This window comes from Podarcis muralis, chromosome 2, assembly GCF_964188315.1.
Source record: "Podarcis muralis chromosome 2, rPodMur119.hap1.1, whole genome shotgun sequence".
Taxonomy (NCBI): Eukaryota; Metazoa; Chordata; class Lepidosauria; order Squamata; family Lacertidae; genus Podarcis; species Podarcis muralis.
In genome coordinates, this window is record NC_135656.1 from 21,189,971 (window position 1) to 21,217,092 (window position 27,122).

The 27,122-nt window shown below is 46.3% G+C and overlaps 1 protein-coding gene across 1 annotated transcript in view; it reads left to right on the forward strand.

Moving 5' to 3' along the window:
* The window catches only part of C1QL4 (complement C1q like 4), a 37,521-nt gene extending 26,529 nt beyond the window's left edge, over positions 1–10,992 (forward strand). The window contains exon 2 of the mRNA XM_028712021.2: positions 6,761–10,992. Within this exon, the coding sequence (XP_028567854.2) occupies positions 6,761–6,940 (180 nt within the window). The 3' untranslated portion in view covers positions 6,941–10,992. The remainder of the gene's footprint in view (positions 1–6,760) is intronic.
* The last annotated feature ends 16,130 nt before the right edge of the window (positions 10,993–27,122 follow it).

Consider the following 27,122-nt stretch of genomic DNA (forward strand, 5'->3'; position numbering starts at 1 on the left):
CTTCCTCCATTCGCTTGTATTATCATTTCCCCCAGAGTAAAAAGATGGGTTTGACCTTTCACAAATTTGGACTAGCGAGGTTTGTATGCAGATGGGATCGGGACAGGAGGCCGGTGGTGATCAGCTGGAAGCAAGAGGGATATATATCCAGGTGAATAAGAAATCCTGTTGCTGGCTTATGGGGATGACTGTTCTGGATGGGAATGTGGGGCATGTATCTGCACATGTACACATATGCTCAGAAGGCTGAGAATTTGGGTGGGCATTCAAGGTCTGTGCATGTCCCGGTCTGTGTTTGAATGCGTAGGGCTGTGTAGGGCTGGATTTAAGTTTATTGAGGCCGTAAGCTACTGAATGTAATGGGGCCCTTTATATGTCCAGCTGTCCTTTGTCAACAACAAATAGTTGCTTTTTGTGTGTGTTGAATATAAGCTATATGGTAATTTATGGACCTAATAGGTATCTATTACCTATTAGGTAACATGTGCCATTTGCACATGTTGCCATACAATCTGTCCATGCAGAATGTAGGCACCCTATATATAGAAATAAGCAAACCAGTGGTATTTTAGGGAGCAGGCTAACAGGCGGGGCCCATTACTTACATCATAAGAGCCTAGACAACACAAAACACAACACAAAGTTACGAAATCTCAAAACTTTTACACAATTTTGTAAGCTGCTTGGTGTAGCAACACAACACAAAACAATGTAGGTTTTATTTTATTTGCTTTTTATCTTATATTTTGGAAATGTACATCCAGGGTTTTTTTTAACCTTTAAATTTTGGAGGGGGGCAAAAGAGTGGGGCCCTAAGCTATAGCTTGTTTAGCGTATATGTAAATCTGGCACTGTATGTAGCTGGTTGGCAAAGCAGAATTCAGCTGCGTTGTATGGGGGGCAGGAGAGAATGGTTAAGCAGCATATGCTCTGTTACCAAATTGATTAATAATGCAAATTTAATTAAGCAGAATTAATACAACATGTGTTAATTACATTTCAACAAAGAAAAATTGCTGATGCTGCCTGCGCTGTATCTCCCGCCCAGACCTATCAGATTTCTTCAAGTTTATCTTCTTGACCTTTTTCAGGAGGGGGGGGGGATATATTCTTCAGATTGTTCTGAACTTGGGTTGTTTGGTCGTCTGAATTAAACCACTTTTGAGAGTCTGTTAGGTGTGTCACAATGGAGGGCATGCAGTCAAGAGAATCAGGCCCGTAATGTTGCGTACAACCAACATGATTTAACTATACAGTAAAGAATTTGGGTCATTCATCCTCCCATCCATCAGGGTTGTGGGTTCGAGCTCCACGTGGGGCATGAAGAGTCCAGCATTGCAGGGGTTGGGCTAGATGATCCTCGTGGTCCTTTTCAACTCTACAGTTCTATGGCTATACCTTATACTTTTGTCCTTCTTCCCACGTGACTCTTGTATTGCTATGTCCTTGCACCACCCTCACAGCTCTTCTGCACATACAGTGGTACCTCTCGTTACGAACTTAATTCGTTCTGGAGGTCCGTTCTTAACCTGAAACCATTCCTAACCGGAGGTACCACTTTAACTGGGACGCAGGTGGCACTGTGGTCTCAACCACTGAGCCTAGGGCTTGCTGATCGGAAGGCTGGCAATTCGAATCCCCACAACGGGGTGAGCTCCCGTTTCCCGGTCCCTGCTCCTGCCAACCTAGTTTGAAAGCACCTCAAAGTGCAAGTAGATAAATAGGTACTGCTCTGGCGGGAAGGTAAATGGTGTTTTCCGTGCACTGCTCTGGTTCGCCAGAAGTGGCTTAGTCATGCTGGCCACATGACCCCGGAAGCTGTACGCCGGCTCCCTCGGCCAGTAAAGCGAGATGAGCGCTGCAACCCCAGAGTCGGCCACGACTGGACCTAATGGTCAGGGGTCCCTTTACCTTTAAGATGAAGGTATTTCCCCCCCTTTGCTGGAGTAGGTGTTTCAATGCAGCCCCTTTCCTGTTTCAAGAAGAGATTTGCACTGAACCCTGCCAAACACATGAGGATTTAACCCCAAGCTCCTCAGCTCTTAAGTGGGGGTTAGATCCTGTTGTATTGGCTGCCCATGCCAACTAATGCAGGGGACCTGTGCGGCCAATGCAGAACTGAACCCCATTGCACTGTCCATAAATGGATATCACTGTGGGTGCGGTTTGAGGGAAGTGGCCTCGCAGGCCAACTGGAACCCACTGGAAGGCCAAGATTGGCCTATGGGCTGAAGGTTCCCCACCACTGGTCAATAAGGATTGACACCAGCTCTCCAGAACTGGGGTCTCCTAGTGCTACCTCCCAGAGCTACTTGCCAGAAATTGAACCTGGGACCTTTTGCATGCAATCTCTTCTTCTTCTTCTTCTTCTTCTTCTTCTTCTTCTTCTTCTTCTTCTTCTTCTTCTTCTTCTTCTTCTGTGATCACTCGTAGCTGAGTAAGATTGTCTTCCATAAATACGGTTTTAAAAATGAGTCCGTAAGCAACTGTGGAGCCCAATTCTGGATTCACACATCCTTCCACAGTGTTAACATAGGTTTGGGCAGGGAGGGGAGTTGATCATAATGAGGGTTTGTACGTTTCTCCCTTTCATCCTGAGTTCAAGTGTCTTCAAAGCCCATGACGCCTTTGGTAAAGGTTGTTCTCCAACTGAAGCGCTTGCAGGCCAGTGTTTCCCAGTTCTCAGTGTTTATACTACATTTTTTAAGATTTGCCTTGAGAGAGTCTTTGAACCTCTTTTGTTGACCACCAGCATTACGCTTTCCATTTTTAAGTTTGGAATAGAGTAGTTGCTTTGGAAGACGATAATCAGGCATCCGCACAACACAACCGGCTTAACAAAGTCGATGTCAACATCAACTGATGTTGCTTCAACACTGGTGATCTTTGCTTCTTCCAGTACACTGGCATTAGTTCACCTGTCTTCCCAAGTGATGTGTGAAATCTTTTGGAGACACCGTTGATGGAATCTTTTGAGGAGTTGGAGATGGTGTTTATAAGTGGTCCATGTTTCACAATCATACAGTAAGTTTGGTCTATCACTGAGATGACTACCTAGCCATAATACAAAGGCTATTGTTCATACATCATTCACTCAACAGTGACAAGAATAACATCCATGTCTGAAAAGCACAAGACACCTGAATTTTCCTGGAATTCAGGGGTAAAAGAACCAGAGCCTGGGAAGGATAGAGTTAAAAACCTCACTGGGTTTTTTCCTTCTTGTCTGTTTTTGTGGAATATAAGGAGCCTCAAAGCAACGTTTTCTTCCTGGCACAAAATTTTATGGACTTTGAACAAGTCTCCTCTTAATTGCCTTTTCACTTAAGTAAACAGTCCTGGTCATTTTAATCTTTCTTCATGCTTTATTTATAAGTCAGATTGATTCTCGGAATCCGGCGGGCCAGCTCACATGAGCCAGGGGGACAACTGCTCACAACCGCTTGTTGCTGAATGAAGGCTTCGTGTGTGCAAAGAAAGCTGCAAATCGGCAGTGCATCACTTTAAACATAGCACAGAAAGAGGATTCAGGAAAGGGTTAGAAAGTTAACAACCCTCGGGCCCCTAATGCTGTTGGCCAGGTGTGCTTTGGCCAAATATGCCTTCCCAAAACAATATTCTTCAAGGCATCGGTTTAAAGCTTGCCTCCTCTGTCTTCCCCAGGACATGGTTTGAAGGTAGATGAGGTCATCACCTTGCTCAAACTAGGCAGGTCTGGCTCTGATCTGTGCTTGGATGGGTGACTGCCTGGAAAATGAATGGATGCCATTCCTGGGTTCCATAACAGAAGGAGCAGAGGGTATAAATGTAAGAAAATAAAATAGTAAAACAAGCAGCCCTGAAGCAGATGCCTTAACAGACACACAAATAGCTTGATCGTGGAGATGCTTAACTCAGAAGCAAGTCCCATTGGGGTGAATAGGCTTCTAGATGCGCAGGGTGTTTGCATGCGTTGAAGCAAGGCGGTTGGGCGGTTGTTCGGTTTTTGCTTAAACCAATGGGAACATGCATTGGCCAGAATTAATAGTTAATCTGCCCCCCTGCAGTCATATTCCACTGATGTGAAGATGCAGAACAAAAAAAGCTTCCTTGGATTTGCAGGCTACTGAAGCAAAAGGACATTAGGTGAAAGATCTCAGGGCCATATTTCTCAGATGCCTTTTGCGTACCTGGGATAGGGCTTTGAAATAATGGCCATTTAGGATGTACAGGCAGATGCCTGAACTAGCCCCAGCTCGTATCGGCGAATTGCTGCTACCCATCGAAAGCCTACAATTATTCGCTGCTTCTCCTTGTTTAATAGCTGCTTGGTATGCTCAGAGCTGCGTTTGTTACATGGGTCTGTGATCGCACCACGCAAGTACAGGATTTTTTGCACCTCGAACCGAATCCAGCATCTCAAACGTGTCTGTCTTAATGTTTGGGTTGTGTGTGTGTTGTGGTTTTTTAAGAGCCTGTATGGATGAGGAGCTAAGCTTCAAAAGAAGAAAGCACTGGCTGCCTTGTGACATTTCAGAACATTTGAGTACAGGTTCAGCACCATATCGCTCTGCACTGCTCATGTAGCCAGCTGTTTCAGTAGGCGTTTTAAAGAAGTTTTTTCTGTTTTTCGGAATAATTTTAACCGGTGCTATTCTTGTAGAAAAAGAGATGCTTGGAACTCACCATGAACGCCTCCCTTGTTCTCTTATAATGGCAATGGCGCCCTCCTGAGAGGTGCCGGAACTGAGTTCCGGTGAGTTCTGACTGGGGGGGAAATCCCTGATTTTAACTACAGTGGACACTCGGGTTGCAAACATTATCCATGTGGGGTGCATGTTCACAACCCGCAACATCCGCAACCCACAGCGGCGCTTCTGCGCATGCGCGACTGCCGAAACCCGGAAGTCACCCATTCCGGTACTTCCAGGTTTCGGTGGTCCACAACCTGAAAAAACACAACCTGAAGCGTCTGTAACCCGAGGTATGACTGTAGTGCCTTAGCCGTTATATGGATTGTGATAAGGATCTGGCCGGCTGGGCCAAAAAGGTTCTCCACCTCAGATGTAGACAATATTGAGCTTGATGGACCAGTGCTCTGACTTGCTATAAGGCATTTTCCTGTGTTCCATGTGGTGCTCCAGATGTTTCTAGACTACAACTCCCATCATCCTTAACAATTAGCCATGCTGGCTGGGGCTGATGGGAGCTGGAGTCTCAGTAGTATCCAGAGGACCAGAAAGGCTGCTCCTAACTCCCAACTCCCCATTGTATTGGAAAATAGAGGCACTCTGGTCAAGAGAAACGAGCTAAGGCAGCAATAACAGTTAAGCTGCTAATAGCTGCATTTCTGAACACCTAGCCTCCAGACCAGAGGCGAAGTAGCAGAAAAAGTTGTGGTTAAGCCAGATGTCAAAAGTTGAAGCTTGTAAGGGAAGTATATCCGCAGAAGAAACAAAAGGCCATCCAGACTACAAATAGAGCAAGGAAGTCCAAAGGGCTTAGCAGAGACAGAGAGATGTAGTGGAAATTCTCCCCAAATGCATAGTTTAAGGTTGCTCATCAAAGGTTATGGTTGGGCTATAGCTATTTCATAACGGTGGGACAAGCAAGGAGGGAATGAGGTATCAAGATGCTTATGGGAAACTATAAAAGCATACCCTCCAACATTTCTCCAGTGAAAATAGAGACACCTCCTCCTACATTTCTCCAATGAAAATAGGACTGTCCCAAGAAGAGAGGGACATTTTGGGATCAAATCAGAAACCAAGAATGCTTCTGTAAATCTGGGACTGTCCCAGGAAAATAGAGGCAATTGGAGGGTTTGTGATGGTAAAAAGGTAAAGGACCCCTGGATGGCTAAGTCCAGTCAAAGGCGACTATGGGGTTGAGGCACTCATCCCGCTTTCAGGCCGAGGGAGCCGGCATATGTCCACAGACAGCTTTCCAGGTCATGTGGCCAGCATGACTAAATCGCTTCTGGTGCAATGGGACACCATGAGCGAAACCAGAGCGCACCGAAACACCATTTACCTTCCCGCCACAGTGGTACCTATTTATCTACTTTTTTGAACTGCTAGGTTGGCAGGAGCTGGGACAGAGCAACGGGAGCTGAGCCTGTCGCGGTTCGAATTACCAACCTTCTGAATGGCAAGCCCAAGAGGCTCAGTGGTTTAGACCACAGTGCCACCCGCATCCCTAGGGTTTGTGAAAGCATATGTGTAACCTGTAATTGGGGTCTCTTGGCCACACCGTGAGGTGGATGATGCACCATTCCTGTGCATGAATAAATTCTGTTTTCCTTTGTGAAATATACTCGGAGTCGAGAGTGGATTTCATGCTCGTTATTCAGCTCATAGTGGTGAGGAGGAATGAAAGTTCCCCCAAAATATCTGCTTTATATACATTGTTTACACAATGGGCTGCACGTGATTGGCTAATTCCAGGATTCTCCTGTTGGCCAATCAGGTTGTGGATTCACTTCCACCTGGAGCTGGATTGGGTGGCTTCTGTGGGCCAATCATACTGCTGCTTTGTTCTAGGACCAATCAGACTGCTGCATTCTGAATCCTATTGTTCTAGGACCAATCAGACTGCTGCATTTTGGATCCTATTGTTCTAGGACCAATCAGACTGCTGCATTTTGGGTCTTATTCAACTCAGTACATAACACTTTGCTACCCATGGCCTGGTAATTTGGTTTTGGCTGCGCGATGAACCTTCGTGGCAGAGTGCCATAACACTGCCAGCCCCTTGCTAACCTCTCTCTTCTCTCTCCCAGGTCCGGGCCAGTGCCATAGCTCAGGATGCTGACCAGAACTACGATTACGCCAGCAACAGCGTGATTCTACACCTGGACGTGGGCGACGAAGTTTTCATCAAGCTGGACGGAGGGAAGGTTCATGGAGGCAACACCAACAAGTACAGCACCTTCTCTGGCTTCATCATCTACCCAGACTGAGCCCCGCCGGCTCCTGTTTCCCCGCCTCCTTTTTTTTGCCTACCCAAACCCTTTCCCCGCTCTGGGTCAGCTTTTGTTCCCCCTTGGCTTTACCAACTCCCTGGACCCAGAAGGTCCTTCCAGCAAGGTCCGGCCAATAAGGACTGAAACGGAAACTTTGGGGGAGGAGGTCCTCCCCCTTGGGTTCATACGACTGTGAAAAGGGGTGGGAGGATTAAGGGATTTTTGGTGCATGGGGAAATCCGGGAGGGGGTGGATACAGGGGAGCATAATGTCATGGTGGGTGGGCCCTGGTCAATGGAAGCAAGGCCACGTCCAGGATCGGAGGATGAAGGGAAGGGCGACGGATGGGGAACAAGGCCCAGACTTGCTGCAGATTGGCTCTGTAATTCCATTTCCTTAGCATCCCTTTAGATGTAAGGTACAAATATTCATAGAGGGGTGGTTTCATTAGTGCAGTCCGGTCCCTTCATCAGCTTTTCACAGGAAATGTTTTATTGATTGCGTTTATATCTCGCCCTTCTTCCAGTGAGCTCAGGACAGGCTTATATGATTCTCCCTTCCCTCATTTTGCCCAGAGACAGTCCCACAGTCCACCCAGCGAGCTCCGTGGTCAAGTGTGGATTTGAAATTGGGTTTCTCCTATCTTAGTCCAAACACTCTATTACACCCGCTGCTGACTCAAGATGCCTCATATATATATATATATATTGGTCAATTATGGAGGTGGGATTCATTATCTGTATAAATCATAATGTATCCAACAGGAAAGGGGGGGAGAATGAGGAGGTCTTCTGCGGGAACAGGGGGCAGTACAGTTGGGTTTAATTTCCCCATTCTCCATAGCAGTGTTCCCCCAACATGCCAGCAAGACCATGAACATATACAGAGGGAGATACATCTTTTGCTCTGGTGATGTTGCATGCCAGCAGCAAGAAAGGGTTAGGCTTTTTGTTTAAGCGTGTGTTGTGCAAGGTTCACTGTTTTAAGCCTGCTCCGTTTAAGAGACAAAACCATCCGAATAAAATCTCCAGTCCCCTTCTATATCAAACAGGTGCCCTGGAGACTCTTGTACGAATGGGGAAGGGGGTCGAGCCCCGATTCCTCCTACCTTTGTACATTAACCCACAGGTCTGTCTGGGCAGCTGCCAATAGGATGATCTTTTGTTGACCTGCATGAAGATATATAGGTATTATCCATGTTTCAGACCTCAAGCTGGGACAAATGGGAGTCTCTGCACCTTTGTGTGTAAATATCTCACCGCAGCCACCCTGAACTGGGGACGACGGTGACTGCATCATAAAACTTTGTGCTGCAAATGATGATTCTCACATGCACACCGCAACAGTGCAGGGACATGCTGAAGTGATTGGGAGCATGTCCCAGAGACAGTTCCTGGCTCAACATTGCTACCAGAGTCTATTAAGGGGGTTGATGGATGGGAGGGTGTGTTGTGTGCCAAAAGACCACCGCAGACACCCCCCAGATGCATAAACCACTGCAAGATAGGTGACCAGAATATATTGCATTTTCCCATTCATGACCTGCCGTTGCAACACCTGCCACGTAAAACCACGCCTCCCCGCAAGATTGTACACCGCTAAAACATGCATTGTCGTAATCAGATTTTGAGTGTGTGCTATTCACCCAGAAAATTCACCCACACTCTCAATAGTGCAGCAGCGCTGCAAGCAAATTGCACTGCCTGACTTCACCCTGCTTTCAAAACTCTCTGGGTCGCGCTCCAAGTGCATCGGTGTGAACACAACAGATACCGTATCAAACAGCCATACGATCTGACAGGGCCAGCTCCGCCACACATACGCAGAGTGAAGTGACCTGATTCATTTGGCACCATGAAGGTCAGGGGTGCAGGGAGATGGATGCAAGAATGGGCGTCCAAATTGTTTGTGGGAGAACACCACTGTTTTGACTCTCCTTCAGAGAGCTCTGCAACCTAACTTCCGCAGAGCTTAATCTATTAAAAAATAAACATCGCCACCAACCCAAAATGAATGCAACCACATCTTTTCTCCAAAACATGCCCACTTGTGCATGCCTGATCCCTCAGCTTGCACACATGATTTTAAATATTTTTTTTTAATATGGTGGAACCTCGGTTTTCAAATGTAATCTGTTCCTGAAGACTGTTCAACTTCCAAAACGTTCGAAAACCGAAGCATGCATTTCTGGAAGCAGTTACATCCAGAAAACTCAATAAGGAAACCGTGTAGCACGTTCGGCTTCCGAAAAGCATTTGAAAACGGAAGCATTTGCTTCTGGGTTTTCAGCGTTCGAAAGTCGAAACGTTCGACTTCCGAGACACTCGAAAACAGAGGTACCACTGTATAAATTTACTACCTGCCCTTTTGGTGCCTACACACCACTCAGGGTGGCAATTCAAATCAACCATGAAATTACGTTTAAAACACACACACACACACACCCCACATCTTTTCTCCAACACATTCCCATTTGTGCATGCCTAATCCCTCAACTTGCACACACACTTTTAAATATTTTTTAAAAAATATAAATTTACTTCCTGAACTTCTGGTGCCCACGCATCACTCAGGGTGGCAATTCAAATCAACCATAAAATAACATTTCAAAACACACACACACACAATATATATATATAACAAAAGGAGATAGAAGATTAAAACAAAAATCACTGCATAAAAATATATGCATCCAAATCAGACTTAAAGGTCTTGCCTTTCTCATGCGTCCGGGTTCAGATGAGGAAGGAAGACAGGCAGACAGATGACACGAGCTCCCTCTGTAGGTTTGCCTAGCAACAGGTCCCATCTCCTAAAGACAAAAGAAGAACCTTTCTATTCTGCCCACCTTATGTAGCTCTGCAAACTTCTTTTCCATGTACGTGAACATTTGCACATGTAATTGTGCTCGGGCATTGAGAGGCGCACCAATGCCTTTTGACCTCTTATGTGTACATGCATTTGCTGGCCTGTGCATCTATTGGGATTGCCAAATTAAGATCTAGTCTCTGGCATCCCCAGCACTATAATTAACATCCACACGAATGCCAGAATGGATGTAAGTTTACATGTGCAAGGTTTGGAGCCAGGAGACAGAAAGAGAGAAGAATTCTCAGAGCCAACGTCAGGTCAGGCCAGAATCTTGTATGTATCATTCAAATTTCGTATTCCTGAAATAAATAACCAGTGGCTTCTCCGATATTTTTCCAGCCCTATTAAATACGCAGAGGTTTGCCTGCATGTATTGGTGCTCACAAATGCCTGCCATCTCTGCACGCCATTGTCTGCATTTGTGTGTGTGGGCACATTTGAATTTGAGGGTGCACAGATCTCAGTTGAAAGCTTGGGGTGAAACAGAGGAGAATCTGTGAAACCGAGACCGTATGTGAACCTCCACAAATTGCACAACAAAACATACACGTGGTAAAAGAAAGCAACAACCATGTGCGCAAATTTACTTGTGCACAACCGTGTACATTATTATTTATAGCACCTAAAATGTATATAAAATTATAACTTACAAATATATATATATATACACACACACACAAACATGTGAGTGCGCATGTATTAGTGCGCAAACATGCCGTGCATGATTTATCTGTACATTTATATTACCGAAATTCATATCCCCTCCTCAGCTATTAAACCCCATCCTGCTTCTGTCTCTCTCCCCCCCCCCCCGCCGCCGCCGCCTCTTTCATTCCTCGTCCTTCCAGGGACAGAAAAAGAAATCCTCAGCTTCTGTTGCTGGTGGCTGCAGGCCGGACCCCCGGTCTGCAGCCTTGCTATTTTGCACAGTCCCCCCACTGCATGTGTGCCCTTTCATTAGCAATTTTTCAAATCCCTGGAGGGATCTGGACAGTGCCTCGTACATACTATAGACAGAAACCTGCCAGAGAGGCCCCAGGGCATGGCTGTGAACTCAGCAGTCGGGATGGTTTTGCTGCCAGGAAGGTGAATGCCTCTGGGACCACTCAACTCTGTGTCTTTAAATGATCAGAATCTGTGTTTTACCTGTTAATAAAGATACTCTGGTTTTTGACGCACATCTTGCCTTTGCTGCTGTCCGTTCAGGGAACAATCGCATTAGCTGCATGCAAATATTTACATTTACCAAGTTCTAAAGCGTTCATTTACATGCACATACACAGTCCCAGCTGGGACGCGGGTGGCGCTGTGGGTAAAAGCCTCAGCGCCTAGGGCTTGCCGATCGAAAGGTCGGCGGTTCGAATCCCCGCGGCGGGGTGCGCTCCCGTTGCTCGGTCCCAGCGCCTGCCAACCTAGCAGTTCGAAAGCACTCTCGGGTGCAAGTAGATAAATAGGGACCGCTTACTGGCGGGAAGGTAAACGGCGTTTCCGTGTGCTGCGCTGGCTCGCCAGATGCAGCTTTGTCACGCTGGCCACGTGACCCGGAAGTGTCTCCGGACAGCGCTGGCCCTCGGCCTCTTAAGTGAGATGGGCGCACAACCCTAGAGTCTGTCAAGACTGGCCCCTACGGGCAGGGGTACCTTTACCTTTACTTACACAGTCCCAGAAGCATTTGCATGCATACAGATGTATAGCTACATGAGCAAAACCCTATGTAGAACACACACACACACACACACACCTGCACACATTTGTGTTTTTTTCCCCTCCAGGCTACAGACCTCTTTCTTCAGCCTATTTACACCACCACAGAACTCTCAAATACAGGATTTTATTACTGGGTTTGGAATTCAGCTCCTGGATCTCTTTCACACACAAAAACCACACATGCAAGTTTGCTGCTATGCATTTAAAGAGTGATATCAACACAAAATAAATGCCTTTGAGTCTCTTCCCCCTTCAAAGCGGATGTGTACAAGTACTGTACACATATTTCTTATTACCTGCCTCAACAATCCACACACACCGGGACTTCCTCTCTCATGTATGATCTAAAGAAGCAGAACGAAGTGGCAGAGGGGACCATACCGCTTCAAACTGTAGCTGGCGGTGGGGGAATGAGGGATTTAAATGCTCCCTCGTGTTTAAACAAAACCTGGGTCAGGGAGAGGGACCCGGCACAGCAGGGAGACGTGCTCTACCTTAGCCCTCTCCACCGAGAGATTTGTGTTTGTGTGTGATGGAGAGGTGCACTTAAAACTGCTTTCTCCCACCTGCACTCTTGTTTCCTTCTGCTTGTTATTCCAGATATGTGGGGCCTAGGGACGTGGGTGGCGCTGTGGTCTAAACCATTGAGCCTCTTGGGCTTGCAGATCAGAAGGTCGGCGGTTCGAATCCCCATGACGGAGTGAGCTCCCGTTGCTCTGTCGCAACTCCTGCCAACTTAGCAGTTTGAAAGCACACCAGTGCAAGTAGATAAATAGGTACCGCTGTGGCAGGAAGGTAAACAGCATTTCTGTGCGTTCTGGTTTCCATCACAGCGTCCCGTTGCGCCAGAAGTGGTTTAGTCATGCTGGCCACATGACCCAGAAAGCTGTCTGTGGACAAGCGCCGGCTCCTGAAAGTGAGATGAGCAGCGCAACCCCATAATCGCCTTTGACTGGACTTAACTGTCCAGGGTTTACCTTTACCTTTTTACATGGGGGCTCAAGTGTTCGGGGCACCAAGAAGAAGGGAAAGACAAAATTCAGTCTCAGATTCCAGCAGGGCAGCTGTGTTGAAGCAGGGGTGGCTAAGCTATGGCCTTCCAAATGTAACTGAACTACAACTTCCATCATCCCTGACCATTCCGGCTGGGGCTGATGGAAGCTGCAGTTCAGCAAAATCTGTAGGAGAACATTTTGGTCACTGCCATATGTCCAGGATTTCAAAGGCGGAATTGGAAATTCTGTTTTCTCCCTAAGCATATGGCACTTACAGGGAAATCTGGTACTCTCTAGATGTTGCTGGACTCCAACTTCCATCAGCCCTAGGCAGCATGGTGAGCAATGATGGGAGTTGTAGTCTGATAGGGCTGCCAAAAGTCTGGATTTTCCTGGACGTTACTGGGATTTCAAAGGCGGAATTAACATCTGGGGGAATTTCTAAAAGGCACCGCATTGTCCTGGATCTTAGGCAAGTCAACCCAAAATCACGGTTCTTTGGCATTTTTGTAAAAAAGAAAAGAAAAAAATGCTCAGCAACTCTGGGGTTTGTCTTCAAAAAGCTCAAGCACTTTCAGCTGTTACTTTTTGAAATATGGCAATCCCTGTCTTAAGGAAAACATATTGTGGCCTGGATTTGAATGGGCCAGTGCCCATTTTGTCAGATGCATAAAGTGGTCCCCTATGCACGGAGGTGCATGTGTTCATTGAGAAGGTATGAATCAATGGCGTAAAGCATGTAGGTTGCAGTCAATCCCTGGAAAAGCCCCCCCCCCCCCGGCTTTCTCTCAGTTCCTTCCTGGCTCATATCATTACATCACCCTACCCTGTATTAACAAATGCCCCTGGGTATGCTTCGCATCCTCAGCTGACATCTTCTCATGACAGAGAGTGCATCCCCTGAGCTTTCCCCTGAATTTCATCCACAGTTGCTCTCCTCTCTCCCTTCGCTTCCCCCCCACAAAAACCCCCTCCATTCACCTCGCCTAGGAGCTATCAATATTGCTAAAAGGAATTCATGCGAGTGGCTTTGTGCTGAGGGCCAGTACAAATGCGCATATCTTCCCACCCATCGCCAGAGGCGACAGGAAGACTGGACATATAACGCACAAGACCTGCCCTGGGTGGGGTTGGAGCTCACACATTTGATTCCTGAAGGAGCGTCTCCACCCCCATCGTTCAGCCCAGACACTGAGATACAGCTCTGAGGGCCTTCTGGCGGTTCCCTCATTGCGAGAAGTGAGGTTACAGGGAACCAGGCAGAGGGCCTTCTCGGTAGCCCGCCCTGTGGAACGCCCTCCCTTCAGATGTGAAGGAAATAAGCAGCTATCCTATCTTTAAAAGACATCTGAAGGCAGCCCTGTTTAGGGAAGTTTTTAATATTTAATGGTGCACAGTGGTACCTCGGTTTAAGTACTTAATTCGTTCTGGAGGTCTGCTCTTAACCTGAAACTGTTCTTAACCTGAAGCACCACTTTAGCTAATGGGGCCTCCTGCTGCCGCCGCACCGCCAGAGCACGATTTCTGTTCTCACCCTGAAGCAAAGTTCTTAACCTGAAGCACTATTTCTGGGTTAGTGGAGTCTGTAACCTGAAGCGTATGTAACCTGAGGTACCACTGTATTGTTTTTAACACTCGAATGGGAGCTGCCCAGAGTGGCTGCCCAGATGGGCGGGGTATAAATAATAAATTATTATTATTTATTATTATTATTATTATTATTATTATTATTATTATTATTATTCTGCATGGATCGCATGAGCTGGACCATGCGTACTTCAACACGTCAAGGTGCATACTCCAAGCAACGTCTGCTCCCACATTTCTGGCATCAGAGCACTGCAAATGCACGTGGCGTTATTCGCACGCCTGGTGATGGAACTTTTGTTCTTTTTTTTTGCGCACGCAGTTGTGTGCGGCATGCCGGCACTTGCGCTCGCATGTTGCAGCGACGGCGCTGAGACTCCTTCCGCTCTCACTGCTGCGCCGTTTCCTACGTGTGGCCGGAGCCATGTGCGGGAAGGCATCTGCGCCCAGCGGATGTGGCTCTTCCCTGGACCCATCTGTGTGAAGTCCGTTCTCCCCCTCCCCGCATCCCACCCACCCCCCCATGCTCCATATCTGTTGCAACCAATGGCTCTTTGGCGCTGCTCCACGCTGGCCCCTGTCACCAGGCTGACAGCTGATGAGAGGCGCTTTTGCCGTAATGAGCTCCCCAGCCCTGCTGAGGTGGGAAACTGGGGATTTAAAACTTCCTGACGGATCAGATTGGTGAAACGGCAGCGATGAGAAGGAGCCAAGGGCCAGGGAATCATGTGGTGCCTTCTGGGACGAATAATTCAGCAGAACTCATCAATAGGGGGGGGAAGCAGGGGGAGGAGTAGGAGAGAGAATTCCCTCCAGTCCTGACCTATACCCCCCCTCCCCACTCATCACATCATCTTGCCTCCGCCCCCCCCCCCCCCACTAGCTGATTCTCATCTCATGGCCAGAATTTGCAATAGGCAAACCACCCACCGAGGAAAGAGGGAGCTGCAATGACAAGAGGCTGCAGAAGTGAAAGATGGACTTTCAGGAGCATTTGGGCATGCAGAAGCTGTCCTTCCAGGTTATATGGACAGGTCATATGGAGGACCGAAAAAGGTGTTGTAAGGGGGGGAGGTACTGCTCCTTTTCCTTATAGAGTCCCTGAGTGGGTTCCCTATAGGAGAAAATAACAGAGGCCAGCCAGAGTATATTGAGAAGCAAAGTAGCTAATAAGTCTGATAGTACAGGAGAGCAATCCTGAAGCCATTTTGACTCTCCCAAATTGACCTCAAATAGTTCTCTGCAAGGAGGAAGGAAATGGGAAAGCCTCCCCATTGTCTTTTGCTTACAAATCCTGTCTTAAGGGCGTATTTGTGTACGAATAGGGTGAGCCTGTGACCTGGACTCAGGAACGAAAGTATTAACCATCACAAAAGAATGGCCAGGTTGCCCAGGTAATGCAATCAGTGACCATTATCAGGTATCCTGGCAGGCAGGATTTCTGCTGTACGCCGCCTCCTTCTGTGATGTATGTATGATGTTTCAGGGGGGTGGTCTTGGGCTACAGGGCGGGCAGTTTCAGAAGTCTATATAAGGGCTTCCAGTAGTGATGTATGGAAGTGAGAACTGGACCATAAAGAAGGCTGATCGCCGAAGAATTGATGCTTTTGAATTATGGTGCTGGAGAAGACTCTTGAAAGTCCCATGGACTGCAAGAAGATCAAACGCATCCATTCTAAAGGAAATCAGCCCTGAGTGCTCACTGGAAGGACAGATCGTGAAGCTGAGGCTCCAGTACTTTGGCCACCTCATGAGAAGAGAAGACTCCCTGGAGAAGACACTGATGCTGGGAAAGATGGAGGGCACAAGGAGAAGGGGGCGACAGAGGACAAGATGGTTGGATAGTGTTTTCGAGGTTACCAGCATGAGTTTGACCAAATTGCGGGAGGTAGTGGAGGACAGAGGTGCCTGGCGTGCTCTGGTCCATGGGATCACGAAGAGTCGGACACAACTAAACGACTAAACAACAACAACATATAAGGGCTTGCACACCATTGTTGTGGGTTTCTCCTCCCTCCTGTGTGTGGTGAGTGGGGACCCTGTTGCAACAGTTTAATAAAGATCAGGCTTACTAGCCACTTTGCTTCTCAATATTCTCTGGTTGGCCTCTGTTATTTTCTCCTACCGATAGGGAACCTACTTAAGGACTCTATACGGGCTCTTGGATACCCCATAAGGGGAAAGGAGCAGTTTGTTTTTTTCTTATAATACTGGTAGTGACATGAGTTTACAAGCAGTGACAAGAGTGGACACACAAATACACATATTTATGCCACGAGCAGCAATATCTAATTCTTACCACTTTCAGCTATCTGGGGGTGGAAATATCGATCATATGAAACTGCTGTATATGCTATCAGACCATCCGTCCTTCTATAGCAAACGGTTTTCTGGGCCTTTCTGAGTTTTGTTTTACTGGAAATTCAGAAGGTCTCAGGTTCATCGCTGATGCCCTTCCAATCGCCTGTCTTCAGCCTAATAACCTACAGATAATAGCTTGTAGGGGTTTTACAACATATTAACAAGCGCTGTACACCATGCATGCTTACCACAGACCAGTCTCATAAAAATGGTGTGTGTCCCCCCCCCCCCCTTTTAATGGCAGTTGCCAAGGTCAAGGAATATACAGCCGTAACGGGAGAAGATGCCTTAACTCCAACATGTCTGGTCTGAGGAGTACATTAGCAATAAAAGGAAAGAATACAGCACTCTCGCTGTCTCTCTTTCCCAAGTTAATCTTCCTGCGCCCACAAAAAGGAGACTATTAAATGGACACCTCAGAGGGGGACACATACAAAATCCACTTCAATTCTGAATAAAAGTTTAGAACAGGCCATGAAGCAACTCAGTGGTATTTTAAGGCTGCCAATGTACCCCTTTACCTGGGAATAAGTCCCAACGAACTCAGCTTGTTTCAGGTGAATAAGCTATAGCTATAAATTTTCATATGCCAAGGATGGGGAAGCTGAAGTGCCACCAGATGTTGTCAGACAGATGTTCCGTTTTTCAAAAAGTCAAAACCAGTTGCTGAGCTTTTCTAAGTTGTTGAGCTGAAACACCGCATTTTTTCAATTGACTTGCTCAAGATCCAGGACATAGCGCCACCTTTTGGAAATTCCTTTCTGCCTTTGATATCCCAGTAACGTCCAGGAAAATCAGGACTTTTGGCAGCCCTCCCAACTCCCATCATTTCTCATCATGCTGCCTAGGGTTGATGGAGCCCAGCAACGTCTAGAGAGTACCAGATTTCCCCATAAATTCTATACATTTAGGAAGAAAACAAAATTTCCATAGGTCACATGTGATGTGGGGAACTTTTGGTTCAGATGTTGCTGAACCACATTCTTCTTCTTTGGCAATCACTTGTAGCAGAGCAAGATTGTCTTCCATAAACATGTTCTTAACAGTGAGTCCGTAAGTGACTGTGGAGGCCAATTCTGAATCCACACGTCTTTCCACAGTGGGGACATAGGTTTCTGGGTGGGAGTTGATCACGGTGAGGGTTTGCCAAACATGCTCATTTCTCATTTCTCCCTTTCATCCTAAGTTCGAGTGTCTTCAAAATCCATGACACCTTTGCTAAAGGCTATTCCCCAGTTAGAGCTATCGCAGGCCAGTATTTCCCAGTTGTTGGTGTTAATACTACTTTTTTTTAAGATTTGCCTTGAGAGAGTCTTTAAACCTCTTTTGTTGACCACCCGCATTACGTTTTCCATTTTTAAGTTCTGAATAGAGTACTTGCTTTGGAAGATGATAATCAGGCATCTGAACAACATGACCAGTTGGACCAGTAGTTGCAGACCAGTAGTTGCAGCAAACATGACCAAGCAACACCTGGAGGTTCCTCACCCCTGCAATAGGTGCTACCTCTGTTGGAACGTCGATTGTTAGGTTAACCAACCCTGCTGCGGCTTCTATTCACTGAGATATAAAGTCATTATGTTGCTAAGTTCCCTGTCTGTAGCCAACGTTTATTTCAAGCATCCTGTCTCTAACCTCATCTTCAAAGAGCGTCTGAAGATTACATGCCCCTACGACATGGATATTTGTGCCCAGACTCCAAATTTCATCTGCCATCGTACACTCAATGGCCATTTTACATTTTGATATTTAAAGCAATTTTTTTTGAAAGGAACATTTGCAGATATTGCCGCTTCCACAGTCATTAGAACCTCGAGCGAGGATCAGGCAAGTCAATGGCTTTCATTTTTGTCTTAAGCGTTTTTTTAAAAAAAATAAAATTCAAAGCTACAGCAATGAAAATGAGAGGAAAGTGGCTTCGAGGCTCAAAGTACTTTCAAAAAGCAGTGTGTCATTAGGGTGAGCAGACATTAATTCACTATCATCCTCTTAAAATGTGAAAACTTAGCAAAGGCTGTGCAATTTCCTGGGCAGAACATTGCTGTACTTACGTGATGCCAAACCCGGAATCCAGTGCATGCTCAGCCTGGGAAGTGAAGGTGAAAACACAAAATTGGTAAATACAAAAAGAAAAGAAAGGAAAACCGCAGGCATACCCCCTCCCCCACATCCCTAAAAATACCACAACACCCTACCAAACTCCACGTTTCCAGGTAGGCCAAAAAATGAGCCCTCGGAGCCCTGACCCCGTGGGTCACGCTTTTCGCCAAAAAAACCAACATCGTCTGATTCACTCGAAAACGGTGCCAAACTGTAGGACTTGTGCTAGCCTTTGGTGCCACTTTCTAGGGTATCAGATGACGTTGGGTTACTGGCAAAATCTTGTGGGTTCATTTTGTGGGACGCTGTGAAACGTGGAGATCTGAGTGCTAAACCTTGTAGAAGGCCATGTCCTGGCGTTTTGCGCCGCTTTGGAGTGAATCGGACGACGTCAGATTTACAGCGAAATCTTGACCCTGTGGGTTAGGGCGCCAAGGGGATATTTTGTGGGGCGCTGTGAAATGTGGAGTTTTGACGAACAAACCTTTGAGGGGGGTTGTGCCGGTGTTTGGATCCGCTTTTGTGTGAATTGGACGGTGTCGTTTTGGGTTAAATCTTGACACTGAGGGGATCATTTTGTGGGGCACTGTGAAACATGTTTTAACCGCCAAACATTGCAGTGGGACTCGTGTTGACATTTGCAGGAGCTTTGGAGTGAATCGGATGACGTCAGAGTTGAAAACTCATCAGAGACAGTTACAGTTGCAAATGACAATAAAATATCTGTGCAAGGGAAAGGAGCAGGTTCGCTCAAGTGTGTTGCAAGCAGAAAAACTGACTGTAATGAAATGAGAGGTGTAGTTTACTTGCCCGAATTAACAGGCAATATGCTGAGTGCGCCAACCCTGACCAAGCATGGTTTTAATGTAGATTTGAATCACAACAAATCTGCACTTGCCAAAGATGGTGTTTTGTATGCACAAGATTTTGAAAATAATGGATCTGTTGAGGGGGGAACATTTGCTCCGGAATCAGGATTATAGCATGTCAGAAATAATATACTGTTGCCTCTTCATTGCTTATAAAATAAGATGTTTTGTTCAACTTATTCAAACATTTATTTGAGTATACTGATTTCAGATCTATAGCTTGGCCATTCTTTACCTTAAGCATTAGCAATTATTAATGCTTTAGTTGCTTCAAATATTAGAACAGATGCCTAACCACAAGGTGAACTTTAAGAGAACCTTGCAAAAGTGCGCAGGATGTAGCTATGCAGCTGGAACATGAACACGTATCTATGGACACATCTATGCCTGTTGGTTAAACAAACATACAGTGCTATGTCTTGTTGGTTAAACAATTGTCTTCATCAGATAAGGAAGTGGCTTTAATTTAACATACAGTGGTTAGGAGCATAGAAATTAGGAGAGCTTGTGGTCTGCAATAATAATGTCCTGCTGATATGTCAATAAAGTCTGCAGTAAAAATATTCTGCTGATATACCAATAAAGTCATCGGGGGGGGGGGGGGGGGCTTGTGACCATATGTGTCATCTGATGCACTCTTAAATGGCGCCAAACACCTGCAAATTGCTCCTGAAGCGTTTGGCAGTGCAAACGGCATGTTTCCAGGTAGGCCAAAAAATAAGCCCTCAGCCATGGGTCACAGATTTCGCCAAAATTCCAACATCATCCGATCATAGCTGTCAATTTTTCCCTTTTCTTGCAAGGAATCCTATTCGGAATAAGGGAATTTCCCTTTAAAAAAGGGAAACGTTGACAGCTATGCATCCGATTCACTCAAAAACAGCACCAAACACCTGAATATTGCCCCCTGAAGCGTTAGGCGGTGCAAATGCCACATTTCCAGGTAGGCCAAAAAAATGAGCCCTCGGCGCCCTGAGCCACAGGTCACAGTTTTCGGCAATATACCGTTGCCTGGTTCACTAGGAAATGGTACCAAAAGATCAAATGAAAGGAACGTCTTACCAGTTAGATTCTGTAATAATTACAGTGAGTGACAAAAGAACACGTCTCCAAGAATGGCGGTGCTCCCAGCTAAGACTTACTCTGCCCCTCTGTCCCCATTAAACTACCTCACTCCTACGTCTGATTCTATAGCCTCTGCACTTTCTGTTCTAACACTTTCTGAGCTCTCCGTGACTTGGGGAAGGGGGTGTGGTGAATACTTTCCATAGACAGTGAATCTGTTAACTCTCTCCCCCCCCAGTGCTTCTTCTCCTAGCTCAGGGGTCTGCAACCCGCGGCTCCGGAGCCGCATGTGGCTCTTTTACACCTTTGCCGCGGCTCTGGGGCGGATACTAGCGAGGGGAGGAGGCGCATTGTGCGCCCCAACACTCCCCACTGTGGCGGGCGCTGTACTGGCTGTGACGTCGCATGGGGCGGTGCGTGCATTAGTCACGCACCGTCCCGATGTCAACTTCCCGCCCGCTGTCAGATCGCGGCTCCGGAGATATATTTGTTTTAAATGTCGCAATGGTTTTGCGGCTCCCAGATTATTTTTTCTTCGGAAATGGGTCCAAGTGGCTCTTTTTGTCTTAAAGGTTGCAGACCCCTGTCCTAGCTGTTCCCCATCCAGTATTTCCCAGCTTCTGCCTTCTGAACTATTTCCCTCTGCAAACCACTGTTCCAAATCTATACTGTCCTCCTGCTCCTGGGAAGAGTCAGGATCTGGATCGGGGGGGGGGGGGAGGAGGGAGAGGCTCCCACCATTCCTCCTCAGTGCCGCCCTTCTGACAGTAGATCTTTATTCACCCCTTCTTCCCTGGAGGAGCGAGGGGCACTATTTTGTGGTTTGCCTCCACTGCCTAATTGTCTTGGGCTAGTCCTATCCTATAGTCCAGGCAGAGGCTACCTCGGCCCTCCAGATATTTTGGAACTACAACTCCCATCATCCCTGGCTAACAGGACCAGTGGTCAGGGAAGATGGGAGTTGTAGTCACAAAACATCTGGAGGGCCGAGTTTGCCTATACCTGCTATAGTCAGATGGTGGACTCCAACTCCCATCAGCCCCTGTGATCATGGTCGAGGGGTCAGGGGTGATGGGAGTTGTAGTCCAGCAACATGGGGAAGACTACAGGTTCTCCACCCCCACCCCTGCTTTGCAGTCTTGCCACTTGGGCCAGGGTTGCCATATTTCAAAAAGTAAAAACCAGGACACCCCAAATGTTGTTTTAGGAAGACCCCAAAATTGTGTGTGTGTGTGTGTGTGTGTGTGTGTGTGTGTGTGTGTGTGGACACGGATGGCACTGTGGGTTAAACCACAGAGCCTAGGGCTTGCTGATCAGAAGGTCAGCGGTTCGAATCCCCGCAACGGGTTGAGCTCCCATTGCTTGGTCCCTGCCCCTGCCAACCCAGCAGTTCAAAAGCATGAAGTGCAAGTAGATAAATAGGTACCGCTCCGGCAGGAAGGTAAATGGCGTTTCCGTGCGCTGCTCTGGTTCGCCAGAAGCGGCTTAGTCATGCTGGCCACATGACCCGGAAGCTATACGCCAGCTCCCTCGGCCAATAAAGCGAGATGAGCACCGCAACCCCAGAGTCATCAGTGACTGGACCTAACGGTCAGGGGTCCCTTTACCTTTACATATATATATATGTGTATACTATATATACTGTATAGTTTTCCATTTTAACAATCCAATAAAAGCCACATTAAAAACATTTGAAATTATAATATCCAAATTTTATGCCAAATTATAAGTCTTTGGTTGACTTCCCATGCTCTGAGGTTCAAAGTGTTGAGCTTTTCTAAAGGAAACCACTGACTTGTATCTGCCCAGGTTGCAAGCAGTGACCTTGGAAGAACCTCAAGAGACAGATGCTTCACTCTGCTGAAGAAAGTTAAGGCAGGATTCTGACTAAGAGCTGGAGTCCTATGTGGGAAGGTGGTGGTTAAAAAGCTCGATCTCTTTGCAACGGTTACAGGGAGGAGAAAGAGAGTCATTAATTCTCATTTAGCTTAGATGAAGCAAGGTGGGTGTAGCTGAATGGAACAGAGGCTGCTGCCTCATTCATCACTACCCATTGGGCATGACAGCTGCAATAGAAGGGAGCCAGACATCATTTTTTAAATGCAACATCCCCTCTGTCCCAGAATGTAGCCTTATGGGGTAGGAGGCTACGCCTTTGCCCCTGTGGAGGTGGGGACCTTCGTAAACCCAGAAGACAGTTAACTACAGTTTAGGCTGCTGTATGAACAAAATCCTAAAGCAGGGCTGCCATACGTCCGGATTTTCCTGGACATTACCGGGAATTAAAAGGCGGAATCGACCTCCAGGGGTTAATTTCCAAAAGGCGGTGCTTTGTTCTGGATCTTAGGCAAGTCAATCACAAAATATTTGGTGCATTTTCTGTAAAAAAAAAAAAAAACCAAACAGCTCAACAACTTAGGGGTTTGTCCTGGTTTTCACTCTTTGAAATATGGCAACCTTATCATTTGCTCGGGACACGGGTGGCGCTGTGGGTAAAACCTCAGTACCTAGGACTTGCCGATCGCATGGTCGGCGGTTTGAATCCCCGCGGCAGGGTGCGCTCCCGTTGTTCGGTCCCAGCGCCTGCCAACCTAGCAGTTCGAAAGCACCCCCGGGTGCAAGTAGATAAATAGGGACCGCTTACCAGCGGGAAGGTAAACGGCGTTCCGTGTGCTGCGCTGGCTCTCCAGATGCAGCTTGTCACGCTGGCCACGTGACCCGGAAGTGTCTCCGGACAGCGCTGGCTCCCGGCCTATAGAGTGAGATGAGCGCACAACCCTAGAGTCTGGCAAGACTGGCCCGTACGGGCAGGGGTACCTTTACCTTTACCTATCATTTGCTCAGATATTTTCATGTAGTTCTATAGTATACAGTGCTTTTTTTCTTAAAAAAAATGTTTAGGGGTTGTTATGTATTGAAGTACTCACACTGGACACCAGGAGTATCGTGTATACTGTATAGTTTTCACTCAGGTCCACGTCAGTTACTTTAGGTGGGAAACCCTGGGTTGTTGTTGTTACAATGTTGACAGCCGACTGCCTATAAAAGCAGGCCGGCTGAGCTGTTTGCTGTTCAGTTCAGTTCCAGCTTACTATAAAGAACTACTTGGAGAGAGAAAAATGGGGGGGGGGGACCCATGAACTGAAGCGTATGTAACCCGGGGTACATACGCTTCAGGTTACATACGCTTCAGGTTACAGACTCCGCTAACCCAGAAATAGTACCTCGGGTTAAGAACTTTGCTTCAGGATGAGAACAGAAATCGTGCTCCGGCAGTGCGGCGGCAGTGGGAGGCTCCATTAGCTAAAGTGGTGCTTCAGGTTAAGAACAGTTTCAGGTTAAAAACGGACCTCCGGAACGAATTAAGTACTTAACCTGAGGTACCACTGTACAGTAGTACATCTGGATGCAAACGGGATCCGTTCCTGTTCGCATCCAGAGCAGAACACAACCCGCGTCTGCGCATGCATGGGTCATGATTTACCGCTTCTGCGCATGCGCGTGACATCATTTTGAGCATCTGCGAAACCCGGAAGTAACGCATTCCATTACTTCCAGATCGCCACGGAGCGCAACCCGAAAACGCTCAACCTGAAGCAACTTCAACCCGAGGTATGACTATATACACATGGCTTTTCAGGCTGCATGATGTGGTCTGTTTGATCTTCCTCGTTTATGTATAGGAAGCAAGAATCTCACATGCATAAAACTCTTCGAGGGATGGAGGCCTTTCGAAAGCAGCAAATGCTTCCAAAGCAATTCTACGTCAAGGTACAGACCAAAAGCACCGCTTGAAATCACTGCGCACCATCTGTTGGCTTTTACCAATGCCGCCTCGCCAAAGGCTAGTTGAAAATCTTCAGTCCCATTTTGTGAGAATGTTTGCCAGCACTTTTCGACGTGGAACTCTGCTGGCCCCTTTTGGCCTTTGGCTTGAATATGCTCTACTGCGGTTCAAGTAGAATGACACTGTGCTGGAGCCGTATTATGAATTCTGAGCAGTATTATTTTTTTGAAATCATTTTTATTTGACTTTACAAATACAAATTTATAGCAATCCAAATGTTTATCCATATATAGAGATTTCTCTGAATCTCAAGGCTTCCCCCCATCCCCTCCATGGGGTCCTATTCTCAACATTTATAACTGCATATTATTTCAGAATCTATATTTTGTATCCAACTATATTTTCCATGCTATTTTTTACATTGCAAGTGAAATTAAAATACTGCTAATGTTTTCATCTGCTTGCAGTGGTCTCTTAAATAAATCAAAAAAATTCCCCACTCTTTTAAAAAGTTTTTGTCTTCTTGGTTCCTGAGCTTTCTTATCAGTTTTGCCATTTCGGTGTAGTCTAACAGCTTGATTTGCCATTCCTCTCTGGTAGGGGACTCTTTCTTCTTTCCATCTCTAGGCTACTAGCATCCAAGCAGCTGTTGTCACATACATAAAAAGAATTTTCTGCTCCTTTTGAATGTCTGTACCTATGATTCCTAACAGAAAAGCTTCTGGCTTTTTAACAAAAGTTATTTTAAACATTTTTTCCCCCAGTTCATTGTATATCATCTCCCAGAAATCTTTTATTACCTTTTATTACACGACCACCAAATATGATAAAAGGTACCTTCTTTTTTACATTTCCAGCAGGTATTTGAACTTGTTCTATACATTTTTGCTAACTTACTAGGAGTCAAGTACCACCGGTACATCATTTTCATATAGTTTTATTTCAGTGTACAACGTGTCGTGAATTTCAGGTCTGTTTCCCAAAATCCATCCCAATCTGCCATCTGAATATTATGTCCCAAGTCCTTTGCCCAGTGTAATGTTACAGATTTAACCTGCTCATCTTTTGTATGCCATTCCGAGAGCAAACTGTACATTTTCGACAATAATTTAATATTATTTTCTAAGAGGTCTTTTTGAAATCTTGATATCTCGCAACTAAAACCTTTCTTTTTATCTGTCTTAAAAGTATCATCTAGTTGGTGAAACTGTAACCAATCCATTAATAATAATAAATCCCTTATCTCCTCATAATCTTTGGGTTTCACCTGGTGTACTACTTTGGTAAACAGCTCTCTGTATAATGGCCAAATGAAATTCAGGCATTTTTAAGGAGCCTCGCTGTAGCTGCTGTTTAGCATCTTGCACTGTGTTCTCCCCACAAAGGGCAAAAGGAAAACCCACTCAGGCTGCAGTCCTAGGCAGGAACATGGCTACTTGGAAACTTGCTCTCAGGCAAAGATGCACGAGAGATCACCACACTGGCAAATGCTAAGAATCACCATACAGTGGTATCTCTTTAGCTAATGGGACCTCCCGCTGCTGCCGTGCCGCCAGAGCCAGATTTCTGTTCTTATCCTGAAGCAAAGTTCTCAACCTGAAGCACTATTTCTAGGTTAGCGGAGTGTGTAACCTGAAGCGTATGTAACCCGAGGTACCACTGTATTCCCAAAACTGAAAATCTGGACAAAGTTGTTGAGCTCAATATAAGAATTAGAGACTGCAGGTGTATATTTTTATTATTTTAATAATGTTTAAATGTTTCTCTTTACTTGTATTTAACTTATTAGAATGGATTAGGCTTGATTGTTGTGTTCTGCATTTGAGAGTCTGCCTCTCCCACACTGCATTTCCTCACTCCTTATCTACCCCTGAAAGTGGTCCAAACGGCAGGATGTTTTAGCACCAGAGTGCAAATTGGCTACCCTTGAAGACCCAGGAAGAGGATTTTATGATGCTCTTCCCTCGCTGAAGGCTACCGGTAGGTTGCCAGGGTAACGCCAGACATTTGAGACCTAAAATGGTCAAACCCACGGAGCCAAGCATGTTTTGCTTCTCATGAACTGGCCATGTTGTACGGATGCCTGATGATCGTCTTCCAAAACAACTACTCTATTCCAAACTTAAAAATGGAAAGCGTAATGCTGGTGGTCAACAAAATAGGTTCAAAGACTCTCTCAAGGCAAATCTTTTTTTAAAAAATAGTATAAACACTGAGAACTGGGAAACACTGGCCTGCAAGCGCTCCAGTTGGAGAATAGCCTTGACCAAAGGTGTCATGGGCTTTGAAGATGCTCAAACTCAGGACAAAAGGGAGAAACGTGCTAAGAGGAAGGCATGCTTGGCAAACCCTTACCGTGATCAACTCTCGTCCGGAAACCTATATCCCCATTGTGGAAGCACATGTGGATCCAGAACTGGCCTCCACGGTCAGAGGGCCTTCTCGGTAGTGGCACCCGCCCTGTGGAATGCCCTCCCACCAGATGTCAAGGAAATAAACAGCTATCAGACTTTTAGAAGACATCTGAAAGCAGCCCTGTTTAGGGAAGTTTTTAATGTTTGATGTTTTATCGTGTTTTTAATATTCTGTTGGGAGCGGCCCAGAGTGGCTGGGGAAACCCTGCCAGATGGGCGGGGTATAAGTAATAAATTATTATTATTACTGCTATTAGCCCCTAAAGTTTGCTGATCCCAGCAAATAAGAGACTCCACAGTCCAAGTTGGTCTGGGACTCTAGCAATGGAAGTGAAACCAACCACCATTCTGTTGCCTGGTAGTGTTTAGCAGAGTTTGCCCCAGCACCTGCAACAACCCTAGAAATCCAACAAGCTGAAAAGG